Below are 24,916 nucleotides of genomic sequence, written 5' to 3' on the forward strand. Positions count from 1 at the left end.
GGTCAGATCATGTCACTCCTCAAAACCCTAGAGTTATTCCTTATTTCACACAGATGAAACACTAAAGCCCTGCCAATGGCCCGTAACCCTGCAAATGATTAGGATGAAATATGGTCTATCTGAAAAGCATTCTATGACTTTAGTATTTAAAGTACTTTTCTAACATTCAACTCACATGAAAAAAATGAAAACCAAAAGAACTATTCAGCAAAGATACATGATATCTTTTCATCTATATTTTCTGAATGACAGTATCAGAGCAATTGAATAGAAATGGATCTATACTTTTTTAGAAATATCTTTTAAAAAATTCATTGTCATTGTCCTTCATTGTCTTTCATTCACGTTCATTGTCCTTCAAAGGATATTGCGAGTCCATTTACATAGGTTCCCAAATCTCTTCCTTATTTAGGCAACATCAGCGCTGCAAAGTAATCAGCTGGAACAGAGATTTAAAAAGGGGAAAAAGCCCACTTCAGCTGATAAGAGTTCAAAAAGCATTACTTAAGTCAGTCCCAGCAAAAATTTTTGTGCTACTTATTTCCTCTAATTCTGCTTCACCACCAAATCAAAGAGTTTTTCATTGCTAACCTAAAGTATTTACGACTTGCGCGTGGGTGCTCAGTCACTTCAGTCGTATCCGACTCTTTTCAGCCCCATGGACTGTAGCCTGCCAGGCTCCTCTGTCCATGGGATTCTCCTGGCAAGAATATTGGAGAGGGTTGTCATGCCCTCCTCCAGGGGATCTTCCTGACCTGGGGCATGTCTCCTGCATCTCCTGCATTGCAGGTAGATTCTTTACTGCTGAGCCACCAGGGAAGCCCATTTAGTACTTACCTTATACTAAATAAGAAACTTATTTTCTATTCTGATCTAACACTGGAGTGAGTGTATATATCTGAGCATATGTATCAAAGACAGAAAGAGACAGACAGAAAGAAACAGGGAAAAATGAATCCAGAAGAAGAAAAGGTAGAAAAGAAGAAGAAAAGTAGTTTGGCCTCGTCTTTGTATAAGATGGATAGTCAGCCCCCTAAAGACCAACCTGATGATAGCAGGGTGTTGCGGGGGGCGGTGGTGGGGGGGGGTGGCAAGAGAGAGATAAAACAGAAGTATAAAGTGAATCTCTCCCACCATTCCACTTACTGATACCTAGAGAAGATGACAAAGATTAAAAACAGAAAAAGTGAAAAAAATATTGATACTAGAAAGCACCATAGCCTCAACTCAGAATCTATATAAAATAGCCACCAAATTTAAAACTAAGTCAAGAAAGGATATTAAGAAGAAACATATTTCCATGCAGATCTCAGGCATCCTGAGGAATTCTCCAAAAGTAAGTGGCAAACCAAGAGGAAGCAAGCGAATGGTGCTTGCTTGGAGTCTGGAAGGTAAGAAGACTAGCTGAGCATCTTTGACCCTGCAACCCAACAGCCCAGGGGGGCAGAGAGGCACCACTAAACCAGGATCCTGACAGACAGGCCACCTTTGCAGGAAGCAGGTGTGGGAGAAGCCGGGAGGAGGCAGGAATGTAGCTGCTGACCCAGATCTGCTGAAGGAGAGCAAATGCCAAATCTTGATGCAGAAGAGCTGGGTACTCAGGTTTCTCTCTGAGTTCTAGGAATCCTGGTCTGATGAAGCCAGTGATCTCTATTCATCCAGCAGATTCTCAGCCTTTGCCCTGAGTTACCGGCACAATGAATTTCTCTTCCTGAAGCTTCTTTGTGTATCTCAGAGGCAGAGGCACAAGCCACAATATAGATGACTGGTATGGCATCACCGACTCAACAGACATGAGTCAGAGCAAACTCGGGGAGACAGCGAAGGACAGGGAAGCCTAGCGTGCTACAGTCCGTGGGGTCGCAGAGAGTCGGACATGACTTAGTGACTGAACAACCAAATGGCCAGCAGAGGCAACAGCAAAGAGCATTTCACCACCACCACCAAATACCAATGGGGTAGCATGTCTCGGAGAAGGCAATGCCGCCCCACTCCAGGATTCTTGCCTGGAAAATCCCATGAACAGGGGAGCCTGGTGGGCTGTGGTCCATGGAGTCGCTAAGAGTCGGACACGACTGAGCAACTTCACTTTCACTTTTCACTTTCATGCACTGGAGAAGGAAATGGCAACCCACTCCAGTGTTCTTGCCTTGAGAGTCCCAGGGACGGGGGAGCCTGGTGGGCAGCCGTCTATGGGGTCGCACAGAGTCAGACACGACTGAAGTGACTTAGCAGCAGCAGCAGCATGTCTTGGAAGTTCATTCCTTTTTATTGTCAAATAATATTGCACTGTTTGAATGTGCTGTGTGCTGTGCTTAGTCGCTCAGTCGTGTCCAACTCTTTCAGACCCCGTGGACTGTAGCCCGCCAGGCTCCTCTGTCCATGAGGATTCTTCAAGCAAGAATATTGGAGTGGGTTGCCATGCCCTCCTCCAGGAGATCCTCCCAACCCAGGGATCAAACCCAGGTCTGCCTCATTGCAGGTGGATTCCTTACTGTCTGAGCCGCCAGGGAAGCCCATTGTTTGAATAGATCACATTTTGTTTATTCATGTGTCAGATGATGAACATTTGGGTTGTTTCCACTTTTTTTTTCTTTTAGCTACTTTGAATAATGCTGCAGTGAACATTAGTGTGCAAATTTTGAGGTGGACATGTTTTCAAGTCTCTTGGATACATAACTAGGAGTAGAATTGCCAGGTCAGATGGGCTTTCCTGGTGGCTCAGACAGTAAAGAATCTGCCTGCAATGCAGGAAACCCAGGTTCAATTCCTGGGTCTGGAAAATCCCCTGGAGAAGGGAATGGCAACCCACTCCAGTATTCTTGCCTGGGAAATCCCATGACAGAGGAGCCTGGCAGGCTATAGTCCCTGGGTTTGCGAGAGTTGGACATGACTTAGCGACTAACACTTTTGCTTTCATGGTAACTCTATGTTGAACATTTTGAAGAACTGTCAGACTGTTTTCCAAAGCTCTATGCCATTTTACATTCACACTGAAATGTAGGATTTTGGTTTCGCTACAGTCACCAACACTTGTTATTATCTGTCTTATTTTATTATCATCATCCTAGTGAATGTAAAATATTTCTTTATAGGTTTAAAGGTTGTTTATGCATTAAAGATGTTAGTTCTTTTTCTAAATGTCTTACTATTAGCTTCCTATTTATCATTTTTTTAAAAACTTAATGGTGTTTTTTACCATACCACAGTTATCTACTTTTAGGTAATCAAATTTATTTATCCTTTCTCTATCACATCTAGATTTTGAGCCATAGTCAGAAAGCTTTTACCTATTCTCAGATTACAGAGGGAGTCAGCCACTCAAACTTACATGGTTTCACTTTTCACACTTAAATCTCCCATCCATTTGGAGTTGTTCCTACTGTGACACATGAAGCAAACTTTATCTTTTCCTAGATGTCTATACTATTGTCCAAGCAGCATTTATTAAAAAGTCCATCTTTGTTTCATCTTTGTCTATCTTTTGCCATCTCAAGCCCAGATTTGAGATGACACCTTTATCATCTCCTGTGTATTTGGGTCTATCTTAATTTTCCATTTGATTCTGCTTGTCTATTTATAATTTACTGTTTTAATTACAGAAGTTTTATTTTTACATTTTAATGCCTGAAGGACTAGTCCCACACCTTTCATAACTTTTCTTTTTTTAATTTACCTTTTATAAAAAAATATTTATTTATTTGGCTGCACAGTGTCTTAGTTGCAGCACTCAGGATCAATAGTTGTGGCATGTGAACTCTTAGCTGTGGCATGTGGGATCTAGTTCCCCGACCAGGGATTAAACCTGGGTTCCCCTGAATTGGGAGTAAGGAGTCTTAGCCATTGGACCGCCAGTGAAATCCTCATAACTTTTCTATGTTAGTATTTTCTTAACTATTCTCTTATGTTTGTGTTTGCACACGAACTTTGGTATTAACTTGTCTGGTTTCAGAACAAAAGCTGGTTGTTTGGGTCATTATTGGAATTTCACTAAAATAATAAATAACATATTTATGATGCTAAGTAATCCTATCCCAAATCAAGAATTGTCTTTTGATTTATCAAAGTCAAATTTTGTGGCTTTCAAAAGTTTTATTTTTCATATAAATTGTACATATTCTTGTTAGATTTATCTTAACTATTTTTTTTAAATTTTTATAATATTCTTTAATGTATCTTTGAAGAGATAGTGATGGAAGTCTACATTTTGTTTACTAGATTCCAAAATTTAGAAGCGTTTTAAATATAACCTTGACTTCCCACTTTGTTACAGGATTCCTAATATCCAACTAATAAAAAAATTATCTTAACTATTTTTATCTTCTTTTATTTTGAATGAGGTTTCTCAACCGCTATATCTTATCCTGGCTATAATTGATGTATGTGAAGACTATTGATCTCTGTATGCTAATTTTTCACCTTGCTGCATATGTGAATTATTTTATTGTTTTAGTTATTATTGATTGTCATAAAAGATGAATTTATCATTGATTCTCTAGTAGAATTTTCAGGTATATTGCCATATTATGTGCAAATAGAAATAAAATAGTTTTACTTATTTTCTAATTTTTATGCCACTAATAGATCTCTCTTATATGATTCCATTAGCTAATATGTCTAGTACAATGTTAAATAAGAACATTCTTTTCTTCATATTATTATGGAAATGCCTCTAGTGTTTCAACATTAAGTAAAATTCTGGCTTTAGGACTAAGAAATATAGAGATAGGTAGATAGATATAAAATTATATATGTACATAATTTATATATCAGATTAATATATAATTTTACATAAATCATACACTAAGTATAATACATCAATTCTTATTTTTATGCTTTCTGCTTTTATCTAGAATGGGGGTTAAAGACTTTAAACATTTATGGAGATGATCATATGGCTTGTCTTCTCAGAACTTTATACGGTATTGTCTGTGACAGCTCAAGTAAAAGAATATATTTATTAAAATGTTCTTGAGAATGTATTTGAAACCTTCATTTGCCAGGAAAAATATTTCTTAGACATTTCTCTAGTCAGCAATCGTTTCTTAATTGAAATTGATGGTGGAAATGATTTAATTTGGCTATCTTAGACCACCAAGTATGTAACTTCAATGAATTTTTTTCATGTTCTGTTTTTGGCTGCTTTTGTTTTCTAAAGTGATACACTCAATAACTTTCAAAATCAGATTCTTTGGCTACCGAAGATAACCATTATTTAAATTGTAATTGAACGGTGATCCCTCAAGAAACAGTCCTGAGATGAGGCTGTTCACAATGTTTCATTATTCAAGAAGCTCACAGCATGAGGAAGATGATTTACACCGTGATAGATTGCATTGTTTTTAAATACTGAGCCGATATGGGATTTTTATGAGTAGAAACTGAAGCAAATCTCTTACTAAAGTTAAATGGTGTGATTATAATAGTATCACCATCCAAACTCCATCTCACTCACACTTCTGAAATGCCAGTGGCCTAAAGTTACACCTGATTTCACTTTCCTAATAAATACAGAGCTGGACAGGAAGGGTCTCAAAGGTAGCATTTAAAAACAAGTTGCATGGAAGTGATGCTCTAATTGAAGAATTCTATATGTTTCTGGCCCAACTGGCATTTTTCTAGTTTGTCCTCCTGGTGTTTACTTGGCAGCTGAGCATGTTTTGGAGTTTTCCTCAATGCACAGCTGATCTAGGCAGCACTGGCATTATCTATGAATTCATCAGAAAGGCAGAACTGCATTTTAACAAGATCCCTAAGTGATCTGAAGGCCTGTTAAAATTTGGGAAGCACTCTTTTAAAAAACTATCAGAGAGGACTGAGACACCTCTCCCAGGGCCAGAGGTCTCTACCAGCAGTGACACCATCTAGGACAGAAGTCCCCAACCGTTTTGGCACCAGGGACTGGCTTCGCGGAGGACAGTTTTTCCATGGACCAGGGTGGGGTTGGGGAATGGTTTCAGGATGTTTCAAGCACATTACATTTATTGTGCACTTTATCCTGTTATTATTGTATCAGCTCCACCTCAGATCATCAGGCATTAGATCCCAGAGTTTGGGGACCCTGACTAGGAGCTTATTAGGAATGCAAATCCTTAGCCCTTCCCCAGAAGTACCGAATCAGAAATTCTAGGGTAGGGCCCAGGAACCTGCGTTTTCACAAGCCTTCCAGTTGCCTCTGATGCTCACCAGCGTTTGAGAGCTGCTGGCCATCCAGGCAAACTGCCAGTAATCTATGCAAGGGCTGTAGGTACACGGTGCAGTGAAAGGCCAGTGCCATGGCGAGGCAGGTGGATGAGGAGGTTGGAGCCCTTGCCAGTTGTAATTAACTAGCTGCATGACCTCAGGGTAGAAACTTGGCTAATTACCTGGATCTAGATTCCGTAGCCTCAAAGGGAAAACTGTATAAGTTCCTCGGAGTAAAAATCCTCAAAACGTGGTTTGTGGGCGTCTGCTCAGTTGGTAAAGAATCTGCCTGCAACATAGGAGACCTGGGTTTGATCCCTGGGTCAGGAAGATCCCCTGGAGAAGAAAATGGCAACCCACTCCAGTAGTTTTGCCTGGAAAATCCCATGGACAGAGGAGCCTGGGGGGCTACAGCCCATGGGGTCGCAAGAGTTGGACATGACTTAGCAACTAAACCAGGTGGTTTATTAAAGACCCAGTAGGTGATTCAGTTATTATGGAGATAAATAGAACATATGAGAATCATAGGCAAAAATGTATTTTGCTTAAATGTAACATATGAATGCCACAAAACTGTGATTTTGAGCAATGATTTGGAAATGTAAGATTTGGATTCTACAGAACCATGATTTAACATCATTGCACACATGCTCTGAGGTCTGGGCTGAACAAAACTAATCAGTTCATCTCAGCTAACTTTTAGTTAACAGAGTACAGCTATTTTCTTGAATGTGTTTTCACATCATTTACATCTTATCATTTATATTTGTTCATCTCCCATCTTTGATTGTTGCAATTACACTATATTATAATTACAAAAATGGTTAAAAATAATAATAATAATAAATAAAATAAAATAAAAAATAACAAGTTGCAGAATTTAGAGTTAGGGAAAATTTTAAAGATCATTGAATCCAACTTCTCCATTTTAAAGAGTCTAGGGTCCAGGAGATGTATACAGTATATCTAAGGCCACACAAGTAAGTCAGCTTCATTTGACTCCAAATCCAGGCTTCTTTGTATTCTCTATGGTAAAGCTGTGCTTTGTATTGTAGGCTCTTGTTCATGTCTGGATTCCAATCTCCTAGGAATGAGAGTGCACACCTAAATGTAGACAATCCAGCACTGAGACAAGCTAACTAAGCTTTCTCCCTAAGAAACAACTGGTGCATGCCAACCCCAGCTAAGGATCCTGGAGGCAGGGAAGTCTATTCCTCATTGTTTATTTGTAGCCATATACATTTCTGATACGACTTCACACATGCAAAAAGTGTAAGTTTATACTTTTTTCTTTATACTAATCTAAATACAACATCCCCCATTCATTGGTAGAGTCAACTGTCCAGTAATTAACCTTGGCATCTGCTACATAATCTTTCTTACAATGAAATGTGCAAGGATTATTGTTTAATTAGATTCTATAATTGAAACAAATGAAAAATGAGCTAAGAATTCCAGAATCAGCAAAGCTGTGCTTTTTTTGTCTATGCTGTTTTTTTCCCCTCAAGATATACCATTATTTTCCCTAAGAATAGTTTTTGAAAATAAAATCTACATTTCCAAAGTATGGATAGGTCATTCATCAAAAGACAGACAAATAGCACATAAATGCTTAAACCAAAATACAAATCCAGAATGACTTTCTTGTGATAAAAAGCTGTTATTACAGACTTGAGCGTGGTGGTAAGATCCATTGTTTCTAACAGAGGAAAACAGAAACTACCCAAGTTGTCATGGGACGTTGTTTCTCCCCCAGCACCTTCCTTTTTTAACCCTTGAAGATATATTAATGTTGCAGTATTTTTTTCCAAGACCCCACTATATTTATTTTGTCTTCCTTTCCCTTATATTTTCTTTGCAAATATACTGGTTTCATTCTGCTCACTGCATACACTTCAGAAACCTCATTTTTTTCCCTAACAAAGCTATTGGTTCATATTCAACATTTAAATGCAGCCACATATATGTATATAAGTCAAAGCACTCCTGTTCTTCATATTTTCCATAGTTATCCACTTCTTTTATAACTGCCTAAGCTCTGCTACCAATTTGCATAAGAGTCTTTAAAACTGCCAGCTAATTCCATGAGAATTTATTTCTTTAAGAAAGGAAAGCAGCATTCAACATTTTAAGGAAATGGAAATAAAAGCTCTTTCCCTCATCATTAAGCAACAAGAAGTTTGATTGGCTAGCGAAGTTTCTGATTTTACTGTTATCAAGTGAAACTTCCTGAACGGGTGGTCACTATTTTGGTATGAAAAATAAGGTTAAGAGGAATAAATAAGTCAGCTTATCAAAGTTACAGGAATTGAGATACTATGAAAGCTATATTACAATAGCCAATAGAAGATATTTATCTTTAAGTTTGAATCTCTTAACCCATGGAGCTTGAATATAGTAAGTACTTACCATAATAAGTGATGAGGCAGAAGGATGACATTAAGGTTTGACTGTCATAACAGATCAGCCATGCTTGAACAGAGGCTTTGTTAAACAACAGCTTCTAAAAACAACCATCAGTGGAGCAAAATATTATACATTTTCTGTCTGTGTTTCATTTAAGTCTAGATCTATAATAACAAAGTCAAGTGGAATGTTGAACATCAAGACACAATGCTATCATGACAATAAAAGAAGACTTGGGAGACTGAATTTTCTAACTGGATTTAGATTTTTCAACACAAACTATGTAATTTCTTAACCTTCCATTCTGAAGATATAGGCAGTGAAATAATCTGCCAGAGTTTCTGCTGGCATCTCTCCAAAGCCCAAATCTAAGGATGCTGAAGCCCTTTCCTTTCAGTATCTTCCTACTCTGGAACCAGTATAATTCTTATCTGGGAAGAATTAAAGCATCCCTATGGGCTTCCCAGGTGGCCCTAGTAGTAAAAGAGCCCACCTGCCAATGCAGGAGACAGAAGAGATGTGGATTCAATCCCTGGGTTGGGAAGATTCCCCAGAGTAGGAAATGGCAACCCACTCCAGTATTCTTGCCTGGAAATCCCATGGACAGAGGAGCCTAGTGGGCTACAGTCCATGGAACTGCAAAGAATCGGATGTGACTTAGCAAAATCAAAGTAACCTTTCCTTAGTCATTCATCAGCATACAAATTTTGAGAACAGTGATTTTCTTCTGTTTTGCTTAACACTGTGTGTATTCTGCCCTAGTTTTTACCATGTAGGTTGGTACTCTATAAATAAGCATTGAAAGACTGAAAATGAAAGAATGAGTAAATGAATGAATTAGTGGACTCTCTGGTGTCCTAGCTGAGCTCTAAAACCACATCCTTCTTGTAACTGAATTCAAATTAGTGAATCTTGATGTGTCGCCTGATGTTTCTGAGGTCTTGCCTTATTCTGCAGTGGTTCTAGGAATAAGCACACTGCTCCTGAACTATGGTCCCATGGTTGAGCTCTTCATACGAGTGCTTCCTTATCACCCTTGTGCCAAACAAATTTTGATTTCCTTCCTATTGCTTCTTTCAGATTTCATAACACCATGCTCCACACATCTAGAATACTCACATCTATGATTCTTCCTGTGTATCCCTAACCCAGACCTTCTCTGCTTCTCCAATCACCATATTCTTCTCATGATATTTTTTTGGTAGTGGAGGGAAAAAGAAAAAGAGTTGTCAAGTTTGTATGTAATAATGAACAATTTTTTGCTGGAATATTTGAAAAGCTGACACAACACCTACACCTCATTGAATGTTACAAGTGAAAATTATTAGTAGTCTGGTGTTGATCTTTCTGCTTTTTCTGTTCTATAAATATCATAAAAGGCAGAAAGAGGAATAATGATGACCAATTTGTAATTAAGAGAATTAGACCAAAGGCCGGGGGCGGTGGGGGTTGGGGGGGATTGGATTTGTAAGAACAGAGTTACTCTCAGCTGATCTGTTCCAATCTTACGTTTATTATCTCTGGAGACCCTTCAAGTCATGGTCAAACTTGAATGAAATGTACCAACAAGTGAAGAATATAGTCCTGAGCTAGGGTCCAAGACAGACTAGTGGCATCCTGTGCCATTTTATCAATATTATTTATAATAAACAAAAACAGTTTGCTCTTGGTTTCTTTTACTGAGCCTTGTCATAAAGCTGGTTTAAGCTACATGGCCAGAGAGGCATAAAAGACATCTCCTCATTTGAAACTCTGATTTCCTTGAGATCAAGGGAACTTAGATTTTAAGACTAAGAAAGGAACCTGAGAGCTGACCAGAAAGTATTACGCATGTCTGATATTTGTGCATTTTCCCTCTTGCTGTACCATATTCTTCATCTTTATTTAAGCATAAGTGAACATACCATGGAGAATCTTGTAGGCCCTTTTAATTATCCATCCAACTCTGAAAATTAATGCACTTGACATAAATCAAAGGATTTTTGTGTTACTTCTCTTGACGTATTTATTTGTGATGGTGACCTCAGTAGCAGATCATGTTGACCAAGTTTTCAGGTCAAACACGATTCATCTTGATGGAATAAATGGCCTGGATATGTCAAACCAAACTGCCTTTCTGTTTCTTTGTAGGGTAGATTCACAATGATAGAGAGCTTCAGTATCTTTTAAAAAGTCAGAAATTTCCTTTGTTAAAAAGAAATGACAAGTCTTTGTCCTCCCACCCATCAATTTACACTTTTTATTTTTAAAATAGATATAACTACTCAGCCATAAAAAAGAATGAAATAATGCCAGTTGCAGCAACATGGATGGACCTGGAGATTATCATATTAAGCGCAGTAAGTCAGAGAAAGAAAATACTATGTGATATCATTTATATGTGGAATCTAAAATATGACATAAATGAGATGATCTCAAAACAGAAATAGACTCACAGACAGGGAGAACAGATTTGTGATTGTCAAGAAGGAGAGGGGTGGGGGAGGGATAAATGAGGAGGTCAGGATTAGCAGACACAAACTATTATACATAAAATAGATAAACAACAAGGCCCTACTGTATAACACAGGGAACTATTTTCAATATCCTGTAGTAAACCATAATGAAATATAATATCTATATACTTGTATAACAATCACTGTGCTATATACCTGGAATTAACACAACATTGCAAATCAACTATACTTAATTAACAAAATAGATCTAGAAAAGCAGTCAGAATGAAAAGATATCAAGGACTTTAGATTTTTAGATCTTCTCCCTTAGTAACTGTATAGCCTTCAGATCCTCTGGACAAACATATTTTATCTATAAAATAGGGATAAATATTCCAAACTCATAAAGTTGTTTGAGGATTAAAATTGAGAGTATTTTGAAAATTCCTAATGCTAATTAAGGAAGCTTAGGCTTCCCTCATAGCTCAGTCACTAAAAAATTTGCCTGTAATGCAGGAGACCCAAGTTCGATTCCTGGGTCAGGAAGATCCCTTGCAGAAGGAAACGGCAACCCACTCTAGTATTCTTGCCTGGAGAATCCCATGGACAGAGGAGCCTGGAGGGCTACAGTCCATGGGGTCTCAAGAGTCAGGCACGACTTAGAGACTACACCAGCACCACAAAGACAGTCAACCCTTTTGTTCTGATTCTATCATCTGCAGTCAAGATAGAACACATGAGCCAAAATTCACTTGCATTTGGTTCTAGGTGTTAGTGAGAAAGCTACCAACAAATGTCCCTTGAAAATTCTTCTTCCATCCAAATGTTGGGCTATATTAGGGTAAACATGCCAAGCTGCTTTAATAAGAAACACAAAATGCAATAGCTCAAATAAAATAAAAGTTTATTTATCTTTTACGTGACAGGATGTCTCTACTCTCTTCAGCAAATAATTTCCATCACTGACTGCAGGTTGGATGCTCTGTTGTAACGATTTATGGTTGAGTGGGAAGGGGGAAGCAGAAGTGGAGAACAAAGAGGCCTTTTTAAGTTCACGACCTGGATGTCGCACACATGACTTCCACTCACACACCAATGGCCAGTTGCAAGATGGGTGGAAACAGCAGTTTCTGGCTGGGTGAACCATATGCCAAGTGAAAAGTCATGCTAGGTTCTATTGATGAAAATAAAGGAAAATAAGCAGTTGATAATAACCTTTAAACTATTTGCTTTTGAATTGGCTGTTAAAGAACAGCTACTTCCCAAGCCTAAATGGATCCCAAGATGCAGCAGTAGATATAGATGAAGAAAGTGGCTTCCAAAATGAGTGTGCAGACATTCCAAGAAGTGTGCAAAATGATACATAATAGTGTGGGAAGAAAATCTTAGAATCATTGCTTTGTTTATTTTAAAAAGAAAAAGGAAAGAAACTAAGTCTTACTGATAATTAACATGTGGCTTGACACTAATTCTGAATCACATGACTTCTTGAGATAAGCACTGCATGAATGCCCATGGTTCTTTCACTCATACTTTCAATGTCTTCGGATGTATCACTATGCATCACCATTCATGAGTGGCTAGTTAAGTGAATTCACAGATTATATAATTCTGACAAGCTAATTTTCATAAAAATGAAGTGTCTTGAAAAGACTCTTGCAAAGAAGCCATAGATTAATGGTAATACTATTATAGAAAGCACAAATAAATATGAAGAAAGCAGTTTTTTAATACAACATTTGTGAAATTGCCCAGTAGGCATAAAAAATTTTATCAAAAATTTTAAATATAGCCCAAGTTATACTTCCTCCTTTGGGATCTCTATATCTTTGTGAGAAAACATTTCTACACAGTTAGAACAATCCATTAAAACCAATTATCAAAATAAACTGAAATTAGAACCAATCCTTTTAGTCCTTGTATCACAAAGTGTTGACCATAGTTTTCAAAATTAATAAAGTAAATTTAACAAGACAGAAAATACTATACCTAAAGATAAATATTTGAAAGCACATTTTTGTGTCAGTAATATGAAATATTTTTAAAACATAATTTACTTTGTTTTTACTTATAATTTTGTGTCGGTTTTAAACATACATAAAGTTTTGGAAGAGAAGTAAACATATAAAATTATCATTAATAGACAGACATTTATAGTCAAGATTTTACTGGAAAGGGTGTATGATTAAAAGAGCGTGGAAAGCACTGTTCTAATCCAAAATTTCTCAAAGTGTGTTCTTCAAAATGCCTCTATGAATAACCAAGTGATCTGCGGGTGATTTCAAAGGAAAAATTATGTTTCTTTGCATCCATTTCACAAAGATTAGATGTAATATTATCTATGAATTTCAAGAGAATTCAAGTTCTTACTTGCTAACAAGAAGTCTCTGAAGTTCTTACCAATTATTATGGCATTAAGTGTACACATACACTACAAAGATTATGCTGATTAGTCACCAGAACCAACATCCAGTTAACAGATCGCAGTTCATCTCAACTAACATGTTCACACATCAACTGTGTGCTTATTACTTACATTTGTTATTACTGGATTTTTATTGTTTCTGTTGCATTTTAGTTGCATTTCTATTGCAACTAATGTGAAGTTGCTAAGCCCCAAGAGCAGATAATATTGTTTAGAGTTAGTTTATTGAAGCATAATAGTACTAAAGAAAACATTAATCTACATATTGTAGAGAATATCATAAACATACATAATGAATATGACTGCAGAGCAAACACAAAATAGACTTTGTTAATGGTTATTTTACATACGTCTTGATATTGAATTTTATTGGACCTGTGTTTCAATTCCTTCCGATCTCCCTGGCAGTTTGAATTATAAAACATTGTCAAGGCTTCTGCTTCATCTCCAAACAAAGCACAACAGCATCTTTTGTAAACCAATTGTGGGTTTTTTTTTTTTTTTTTTTTTTCAGAAAAATTACAAAATAATGTTCCTGAGGAAAGTATTTAGTGAAAGCTAATACTAAAGAAGGAGAGGAGACAAAAATATAGAAGCAATATACATTATTGCACACTTTCTTACAAAAATACAGAAATCATGTTGCTGGGGAGAAGTCTCTGAAGCTAGTGAAAAGCTTTGTGCTAAAAAGGAAACAGAACACATTTCTCTTGATCAGTTCAGACTGCTGTAACTGAGTAACCAGAGACTGTATGGCTTAAATGACATTTACTTCTCACAGTTCTGAAGTCTGGAGGTCTAAGGTCAGAGTACCAGCATGGTCAGGTTTTGGGTGAAGGCCATCTTTCTGGTCTACAAGTGACAGCTATCTTATTATACCTTCATACAGCAGAGAGAGCGCTAGGGTTCCTTACTCTTCTTATGAAGACACTAACCCTATCATGGGGGCTCCATCCCACCTGATGACCTCATCTAAGTCTAACCACCTCCCCAAAGCCCTGCATCCAAATATTAAGACACTGGGCATTAAGGTTTCAACATGTGAATCAGGTGTGACACAAATATGCAGTCCATAATAATGCTACTAGCCGATTCCTTTAACCCAGTGAACTTGTTGTCAGTCACCAAATATTAATAGCACAAAATGTAGAATTACAAATATATATGTATCCTACCACATATTTCAGCTTGTGTTTGGAAGAAAGCATTGATGGTTTGTTTGTTTGTTTTTCTTAGCCAGGAAAATCTGACCTTTTATTTCTTAAATACTGTGATGGAAGAAGTGGGGAATGTTCCCTGGTGATGGAGGGCCATAGAGCAAAGAGCTAGGGATCATCAGCAAAGGCCCCGTGGGCGTCAGGGAAGCACTGGGGGCTGTAGTTGGGGTCTTCCTGGAGTTGCTTTTGTTTATCAGCCTGGAGCTGCTGTCAGCGGCCCCTGAACTTGTGGCGCCTCCAGGTCAGAGCTCAGGCTCTCGAGGCCCAGCTCTGCTGCCTCAGCTGCCCGGCTCATGGCCTGGGAGAGAACTGATGGCAAAGACGTGAGGGGGAAATGGTGATTTCCTGCAACATTTAGCGCTAAAAGTTCATACTTCAGGAGAAAAGGCCTTTTAAAAAATTTTAGCTCCAAGTTTTTGAGGCATGATGTAGCCAGAAATAGTGTATTGGATGACATAGTTAAGTAGCACTGACTATCTGTGCAGCCAGAAAGAGTGTTATTAAGTTAAGTTTCTGCACTAAAATATCAAACATCTTGCTTCATCGATACAAAAAATAAATAATCTGGAATTCATTCGATGTTGTGGGAAATGGCAATAGTTTTTTCGTATAATCAGGTCAAAGTTCTTTTGTTACAGTCGACCAAACCAATTTCTGGCCAATTTAAATAAAAATAAGCTTATTAGAATGGTAACAGGAGCTCAAAGAATTAAGAAATAGCAAGCCAGAGAAATAGCCTTGGGAATGGGCAAGGCTGAAATCAGCCCCAAAGGCTAAGAATTGGGAAGCCCAGAAGTTGTGGTTTATCAGAGCCAGGCTGGTGGAAGCTGGCCACTGGTGTGGCACTGGAGACCAAATGTTTAACTTGACTGTTTTCTCTGCACAGGATTCAAATACTTCACCTTGAATAGCAAAGGAAAAGGCCTTGATAAGAGTCCCACCATATTATAACTGGCAGACAAAGGATAACCTATGTCCAAAACTCAGAGTCTCTGAGAGGCTGACTTTCAGCATGCTACATAAAGAATGGGGCTTCCTGGATGGTGCTACTGGTAAAGAACCCACCTGCCAATACAAGAGGCATAAGAGACCCAGGTTTGATCCCTGGGTCAGGAAGATCCCCTGGAGGAGGGCATGGTAGCCCATTCCAGTATGCTTGCCTGGAGAATTCCATGGACAGAGGAGCCTGGTGGGCTACAGTCCACGGGGTTGCAAAGAGTCAGATATGACTCAAGTGACTCAGCATACATATAAAGAAATGGTCAGCTAAGACAGAAGATACTTGTCCACATAAAGTGCAAACTATGAGAATGAAGGGGTCACATTTCAAATGAGGAGTTTGGTTATGTCAAAGAGAACAACGCAAACTATTTGCTCAGTTGACAGGTATATACTAAATGATACAGGTTTGACTTTCACTGACCAATGTATATGTAGATTTTTTTCAATAGTAAGTAATACACTTCCTAGGTGATGCTAGTGAACCCACCTGCCAATGCAGGAGATGAAAGAGATGCAGGTTCAATCGCTGGGCTGGGAGGATCCCCTGGAGGAAGGCCGGACAACCCACTCCAGTGTTCTTGGCTGGAGAATTCCATGGACAGAGGAACCTGGCAGGCTACAGTCCATGGGGTCACAAAGAGTCAGACACGACTTGGTGACAGACAACAACAACAACAGAGAAAGAAAGCAAAACCTGACCGGTAACTCAGACTACAGACAGAACTGGGTGTTTTTCTTCTGGGGAGAGGTAAAGCAAAACAATCTCACTGAGAGTATTACTATAATTCCAGAAATGCAATATTTTATGTTTAATTTCTCAAATGTTATTACAGTGTTTTAATTTAGATTTTTTAATGTTTTTAACTTCTGGAAAGTTGGTGAGTTTTACCTTCTCATATTGAACACTCCCTAATTCTACACAGATGCCACAACTAGAGAAACATTCTACCAGCAGCTGTTCAACTGCACCTGTAACTCTTGAGCATATCCATTTTTGCCCAAAGTTCAAATCAGGAGATACAATGGATAGCACTTAACATGGATGGTGAGCATGAGAATATTTAATAACTATTATAGAAAGCTAAAGGGCTGACCTGGTGGCTCAGTGGTAAAGAATCTGCCTGCCAATGCAGAAGACACTGGTTCTATTTCAGGGGATCTCCTGGAGAAGAAAATGGCAACCCATTGCAGTATTCTTCTTTTTTTTAATTGGAGGCTAATTACTTTACAATATTGTATTAGTTTTGCCATACATTGACATGAATCAGCCCTGGGTGTACATGTGTTCCCCATCCTGAACCCCCCTCCCACCTCCCTCCCCATCCCATCCCTCTGGGTCATCCCAGTGCACCAGCCCCCGAGCACTTGTCTCATACATCAAACCTGGACTGGCGATCTGTTTCACACTTGATAATATACTTGTTTCAGTGCTATTCTCTTGTATCATCCCACCCTCACAGTATTCTTCCCTACGAAATCCCATGCACAAGAGGAGCCTGGTGGGCTACAGTCCATGGGGTACCAAAAGAGATAGACACAACTTAGCAAATAAACAACAACAAGATGACATAGCTAAATACAAGAACTTAGGCATTCCAGGTTCTCTTTTTGGATATTTACACTAGAAAATAAAGTGACAAAAATAGGCAACAAAGATTTACTGTACAGCACAGGATATGTAATATCTTGTAATAACCTATAACGGAATATAATCTAAAAAAATAGGATAAATTGAGTGACTAGCCAGATAACAGGTACTTTTTCAAAATATGAATTATCATGTTTATCTGTCTACTAAAATGAGAGGCAATGTGGTATAGTAGAAAGTGTATAGGATTTGGAGACAGAAGTTGCCTTATTCTTGATTTTTTTGCCAAGTAAATATGTGTTGCTGAATGAGTTACTGCACATAATATGTCTAAACCTGACTTAATTCTTCTGCAAAATGGAAGAAGTAATAATATCCTCATGATACCACATGAAAAGTAAATAAGGTAGCACCATGTACATGGTGATCTGAAAATATTACTGACTTTTCTACATAATTTCTCAAGTTTTCATTCTACTTAGCCTAGAGAAATAAGATTAAAAAATATGTTTTAATCTTATGAAAAAGACTAACCTTTCCTCTTGCCCTCCAGAGTTAAAATGATAAGCATCATCAGAAATGATAATGTCAAGTAGATGTGATACATCATTCTTATAATATTTCAAGTGTCAAAATAATCTCTTTTTGGCACCAACCCTAACATCAGCTAGAAAGAGTAATGTCAGAACGACCACTGCTCTTTTATCATAGTGCATGCTGTATTCTTAATATTGCCTTCATTTCAAATTCTTATGAATTACCTTCAACAGCATTTAGATTTGCATGAATAAAAGTAAAATGTTTCCCCACTATGTATGAAAGGCAAGATATCAGAGCTTGAGACCTTTAAATGTACATAATAAAGTTGTTTTGAGACCTTGAAAGTATTACCCATGTTGAATGAAGTAAAATGCAACTGGCCTAAAACGAATAACCCTTCTAGAATTTTTGTCTATTCATAGGTGCAGATGTTAATTGAAAAGGCTAATGTAAATATAAAGTAAATGCACAAAAATAAATTGTGATTGGATAAGAGCACATATTAAAAATGAATTGTGTCACAATGAGCTTAATAACAAAAGAATAGCATTTATTGCATAATTTCTCCCTGAGCAATAAATGGGCCTTAGATTATTGAATATTTACATCAAAATTCCAAGCCAAATGAAACCATGAACTTACAAATTCAGTCTTCAGTCAACTTCCCCATATATAAGATATATGGATCCAAGGCCATATATCATGTCATACCTCCACTTGTCACTTTAAGTATTCCCTGCTAGATACTGCCACCTCAAATGAGGTGGTGACAGCCTTCTTTTTACTAGTAAACACCACAACATTTCTGCCTGACACGTGACCATCCAGACTGTACCTACATTTCCAGCCTTCTTGAAGCAGGGTGTGGCTAAACAGTGCAGGCTGATGAGATAGCAGGCTGATGAGATAACAGCAGAAATGATACAGGTAATATCCAGGTCATCTCCTGAGAAACATCACTACTTGCCTGGACTGTGCCTTTGTCCTTTCTTATCTCCTCAGGAACTGGGAATGACTGGGAAAAAGTTGGAAGCCCCCTGAAAAAGTTAACCTTTTCTATTAGCGGAGGATCACTCACTACTATATTCTTACATTGGAAAGAAAGAAACTGATCTCTTGACTGAGTGAGGATACTTTGGGTTTCTTAGTTGTAGCATTGTGACTAGTGTTCTAACTAACAACCATCCTATCAACAGCTGCAAAGGATGAAATACATGGGTCTCAAAGTCGTAAGCCAGTCATTCTCAAAGTGTATTCCCAGAACCAGTAGCATCAGCATCACTTTGGAATTTGTTAGAAATAAAACTTCTTGGCCACAGGACCGGAAAAGGTCAGTTTTCATTCCAATCCCAAGAAAGGCAATGCCAAAGAATGCTCAAACCACTGCACAATTGCACTCATCTCACACGCTAGTAAAGTAGTGCTCAAAATTCTCCAACTCGGGCTTCAACGGTACGTGAACCGTGAACTTCCAGATGTTCAAGCTGGTTTTAGAAAAGGCAGAGGAACCAGAGATCAAATTGCCAGCATCTGCTGGATCATTGAAAAACCAAGAGAGTTCCAGAAAAACATCTATTTCTGCTTTCTTGACTATGCCAAAGCCTTTGACTATGTGGACCACAAGAAACTCTGAAAAATTCTTAAAGAAATGGGAATACCAGACCACCTGACCTGCCTCTTGAGAAATCTGTATGCAGGTCAGGAAGCAACAGTTAGAACTGGACATGGAACAACAGACTGGTTTCAAACTGGGAAAGGAGTACGTCAAGGCTGTATATTGTCACCATGCTTATTTAACTTATATGCAGAGTACATCATGAGAAACGCTGGGCTGGATGAAGCACAGCTGGAATCAAGATTGCCGGGAGAAATGTCAATAACCTCAGATATGCAGATGACACCACCCTTATGGCAGAAAGTGAAGAGGAACTAAGAATCCTCTTGATGAAAGTGAAAGAGGAGAGTGAAAAAGTTGGCTTGAGGCTCAACATTCATAAAACTAAGATCATGGCATCTGGTCCCATCACTTCATGGGAAATAGATGGGGAGACAGTGGAAACAGTGACAGACTTTATTTTTCTGGACTCCAAAATCACTGCAGATGGTGACTGCAGCCATGAAATTAAAAGACACTTGCTCCTTGGAAGAAAAGTTATGACCAACCTAGACAGCATATTAAAAAGCAGAGACATTACTTTGCCAATAAAGGTCCATCTAGTCAAAGCTATGGTTTTTCCAGTGGTCATGTGTGGATGTGAGAGTTAAACTGCATGGGTCCATGTATATGCAGATTTTTACAGTGAATATTATTACATCCTACAGTCTGTTGAATCTGTAGATGCAGAGCCACCAATGAGAAGGGGCAACTGTAAAGTTATACATGGATTTTTACTGGTACCTTTAGTCTTAGTCACTCAGTCATGGCCGACTCTTTGCAACCCCACGGACTGTAGCCTGCCAGGCTCCTCTGTCCATGGAATTTTCCAGGCAAGAGTACTGGAGTGGGTTGCCATTCTCTTCTCCAGGGGATCTTCCCAACCCAGTGACCGAACCTGACTCTCCCTCATTGCAGGCAGATTCTTTACCATTTGAGCCACCAATTCAAGAGCCAGCTGTAACCACTTTCAAGATAGACAAAGGAAATTTGTCATTTCGGCTATTTGCTGAGATGCTTCTGGTGTTTTGTGGCCTCAGGGCTTCAGAATTGAAAGATTCTGGCTTTACTAGACACATACTGTGATTGTGCCCTCCTCAAGTTTATCACGGAGAAGGCAATGGCACCCCACTCCAGTACTCTTGCCTGGAAAATCCCATGGATGGAGGAGCCTGGTAGGCTGCAGTCCATGGGGTCGCAAAGAGTCAGACATGATTGAGCAACTCACTTTCACTTTTCACTTTTATGCATTGAAGAAGGAAATGGCAACCCACTCCAGTGTTCTTGCCTGGAGAATCCCAGGGATGGGCTCGCACAGAGTCGGACACGACTGAAGTAACTTAGCAGTAGCAGCAAGATTATCAGGAAAATGCCCTGAATTCCATGACTCCTACAGGTGAAGAAGGCAAAGATAGTTGGGTGGTGGATAGGGAGTGGGTTTTGTTTAATGTGTAAGAAAATTCAGTTCTTCCCATCAGGTGGCCAAAGTATTGGAGTTTCAGCTTCAGCATCAGTCCTTCCAATGAATACTCAGGACTAATTTCCTTTAGGATTGACTGGTTGGATCTCCTTGCAGCCCTAGGGACCCTCCTCATTAGTGGTTTCACATCTACAGATTCAACAAACTGTAGGATGTATTAATATTTACTTTAAAAATCTGCATATAAGTGGGCCCATGCAGTTTAACTCATGTTGTTCGAAGGGCAACTATACTGTACTCTTCTAGCATTGGATGTAAGTAGATGAACTTCTGAGTTGGAATGGGGTTGAAATTATTAGATCATAGAAATTTGGGCTGAGAGAAAACAGTGTTTGTGAAATTCATGTGTATTGCTAAAAAAAAAAATTATAAATCATTGACTTCAGCCTCTGGAAATGAAGTGGATTAGAATCTCTGAGATCTACTAAAGTACAGCCAGATCCCAGATGAAGTACTATAATGCATTGCTGGGTACAGAAAGGAAGTTCAGTCTATTGGAAAAGAGTTCAATAAAATTAGAAATGTCAGCATCAAGGAAACATAAGACCAGGGTTACCCTGTAAATATCTGTTTCAGTTCTGGGACAGGAATCTAGTTTGGGGCCTGCCTTGAGGTGGTGGAGCTAAACCAAGAGTCTCACTTGGCCACTTAAATGGGGCTCAGGTGGCCTCATGTTAGAAGCATCACAATGGTTCCAAGCTAACAAAGGAAAATTTCTCTCGAAGAAACATAAATCAAGGCCGCTAAGAAATAGCACTTTACAGCTGCCAGACTGGCAAAACAGTAACGATAACAATAATCTGATCATAGAAGTACTGATGAGGAAGCATGAATATTCTCATATGTATGAAAAGAAACAAACAGTAACAACTCAAATGTTCACTGAAAGACTAAATTTTTTTTTGTTATATAGACAATGAAATGTTAAACAATAGGGAAAAATCAAGAACTAAAACTACAAGTAGAAATAAAATTCCTTTAATTTTAAGGTAAACTCTTACATCTGATATTAAGCTTGACAAGTTTCTTTAGAAATATGATAGAAATTATTTACTCTGGGACTCTCAACTGCATTCTGGAATTGAGGGCATGTATGTGCCCTACAGTACCTCTTTGTCCATCTTGAATTCACTAGGTGATTTTTTTTTAATTATTTCTGTATCTGGAAGGGGAGAATATAGTAGTTCCCAATCAATATTTGTTGATTTTTTAAAAATCAAGTCAAATCAACTCTGTATGTATTTATCAATAGATCTAAGAACTATAATTATCCAAAAGTTTATACTTTTAAGAGTTACTCAAGTACCCAGGACCACCATCTCAATGGTTATTTTCAAAATAGAGAATTATTTTCTATTTTTGCTATAATTGTGTCTAAGACACTAAAGACCACACACCTATTTATACATATATATATGTACATATATATATATACATATATATATATATACACTTGCATATTTCTTATCTCTTGTCTGCTGAGAGGGCCTAAAATCAGTCACATACAACAGCAATGAGCAATCTTGAGCCAAGTTCCTGCTTTTCAAATGCCATTCTTACTTCAATGAACCAAAAATCCTTCAAAGAAATGGCTGGTTTCAGGAATGTTTCAGGAAAAGTGCAGGATGAGCCTGGAGCATTTTGTTGTGCCAAAAAGTAAGGAAGTATAGAAATAACCATGGGGATTTGGCAAAAGATCACAGGAATCAGTTAGAAGGAATCCCACTGGCCAAATCTGAGACAAACCGAGCAACAAACTAATCATAATAATGGACTATAACCCAATGAATAAAATAATAATCATGGGTTTGCTCTGATATAAGTTAATAATAAAATAGGTGGAAAAGAGGCAATCTCTTACAGTCAAATGACAACTAATACAGAAAGAATTATGGAGCAGCAAAATCATCAGTGGATGACAAAACTAGGAAGTAAAAACGTGGTGAGGGACATGATTTTTATATAATTGCATAGTATCTTCCTATAAATTACTTGTTACAAAAATAAAAAATAGCTTACAGTGTAGAAACCTAACATCACCAATATTGAACAAACTGACATCACGTGCCTCTGAAGATGATGGTCTAAGAAACAGATAGCATTTCTTTAGTTGCTTTCTTACCAAAAATACCTAAAAACAAAATTTTTAAAATTTGAAATTAGGAAAAAATTCAGTAACTAAGTTAAATGTCACTCGATCAAGTGCTCTTCAAAAAATCTAGAAAAACAAAGAAAGACTGAGGAATGGTCTCAATGGATTAAAATTAAATCCATCATAAGAACAACCATGCTTATAGATTTGATCTTAGGTCAAGAAAAAAAAAACGCTGTAAAAGACAATGGATAAATTTGAACAGGCAATAAATAGATAAATAATGGCATTGTCTCAATGTCAAATTTCTGGATTTTAATAATAAAAATTAAAATATTATTTTTCTGAGGACATACATACAGAATTATTAATGTATAAAGAAGTATAATGCCTCAACCTACTATCAAATCGTTCAGAAAAAAGCTTCCACACACATGAGAAAATAGAGAGGAGGACAAACAAATGGGCAAAACGTAAACCCTTGGTTTATCTGGGTAAAGAGCTTATTGGTATTTCATGTACAATCCTTGAAACTTTTCTGAATGTTTGAAATTATATAAAATCATCTCCTCTCCTTTTGATTAATTTGAATTTGACTTTGCAAGTCTGGAATATATGCCTTTAGCACAATCTCTTTTGGTGCCTGGTTACATCCGACCACCATCTCCAGCCTCCCAGCTGGTCAAGTTCCTCTCCCCATTCCTCAAAAGCTAATAGGCAATATACACAGGGTCCAGATCAGGTTGACTTGTCATATCACTTTTCCTTCCTTATATTCTTTTCTTTTCCTTAAGGCCATCACCTTCCATGGAGTCAAATATCCCCAATGACAAAGGGCCTGAGCTCTTCCCTTCCCTTAATGCAGAAAGCTCATATATGTATGTGTGTGTGTGTGTGTGTGTGTGTGTGTGTGTGTACATATAGTGTGTTTGGGGGGGGTGGTTCTGTACATTACCACTGGCAAATACAAAGGGGAACTCTGAGATAAAATGGGAGCTTGAGCCCACAGTCTGATACTAGGGTATCAGTGGGTTCCCCTCTTGTCTGGCTTTCCATTGGTTTCAGTTGATAGAACTGTAAAGAGCTGAAAGAAAGGAAAGTAGGGTTGTGGTATCGGTTTGCTAAAAGCTTTCTTGCTGGGTCGATGCGCACTGGATGCCTCCTCCACTAAAGGGTCCTGATCAGTGGCCATCCATTTACAGCTTCCCCTGCAGCCCTTCATGACCCCTTTAGATCTATGATGGGGAAATGCCCTTCTGAGATTAGCCTTGGATTTGTGCACTATCCTAAGTGCTTTCTTCAAACCCTGCCCAATCCTTAAATAATCCCTTTATAAATGCTTACCAAATTACTCACTTGTAAACTTGATCTTAAGGAACTGTATCAGCAATCAAATGCTCAACACTTACAAATATATGTCCCTAATGGAGAAGGAAGTGGCAACCCACTCCAGTATTCTCACCTGGAGAATCCCATGGACAGGGGAGCCTGGTGGGTTACAGTCCATGGGGTCACAAAGAGTCGGACACAACCGAGCGACTTCACTTTAATGAAAAGGGAAGAAACAGGACCTTGAGCTATGGGATAGGATATAAGCGTAGATACAGATGAGGCTAAAGATTTTGAGCCCACAGCCCTCTGAGCATCCCTTAAAGGAACTCTCTCCTTTAAGAATACTCCCTCCCTCCAAGGGGATTCACTTAATCCTTAGTAAAAGCCTTTCAGCGACTAACTGGGAAGAATTATTCCACCAATATGTTCTTAGAATACACCCCAGCCACTCCTCACTGACTCTGGATACTAACAAGAGTTAAAGGCCCTACATAGTGCAGACAGAGGAATGCAAAGTCAGCTCCAAAGGAGGTAATCTATCCAACAAAAGAGATACGCCAAG

The 24,916-nt window shown here is 38.3% G+C and overlaps 1 protein-coding gene across 1 annotated transcript in view; it reads right to left on the reverse strand.

Moving 5' to 3' along the window:
- Nucleotides 1-24,916, reverse strand: part of LOC122694162 — a 250,506-nt gene that overhangs the window by 17,159 nt on the left and 208,431 nt on the right. Inside the window, exon 4 of the mRNA XM_043902519.1 lies at nt 8,593-8,686. Coding sequence (XP_043758454.1) covers nt 8,593-8,686 — 94 coding nt within the window. The remainder of the gene's footprint in view (nt 1-8,592; nt 8,687-24,916) is intronic.

The sequence above is a fragment of the Cervus elaphus genome, chromosome 5, assembly GCF_910594005.1.
Source record: "Cervus elaphus chromosome 5, mCerEla1.1, whole genome shotgun sequence".
Lineage (NCBI taxonomy): Eukaryota > Metazoa > Chordata > Mammalia > Artiodactyla > Cervidae > Cervus > Cervus elaphus.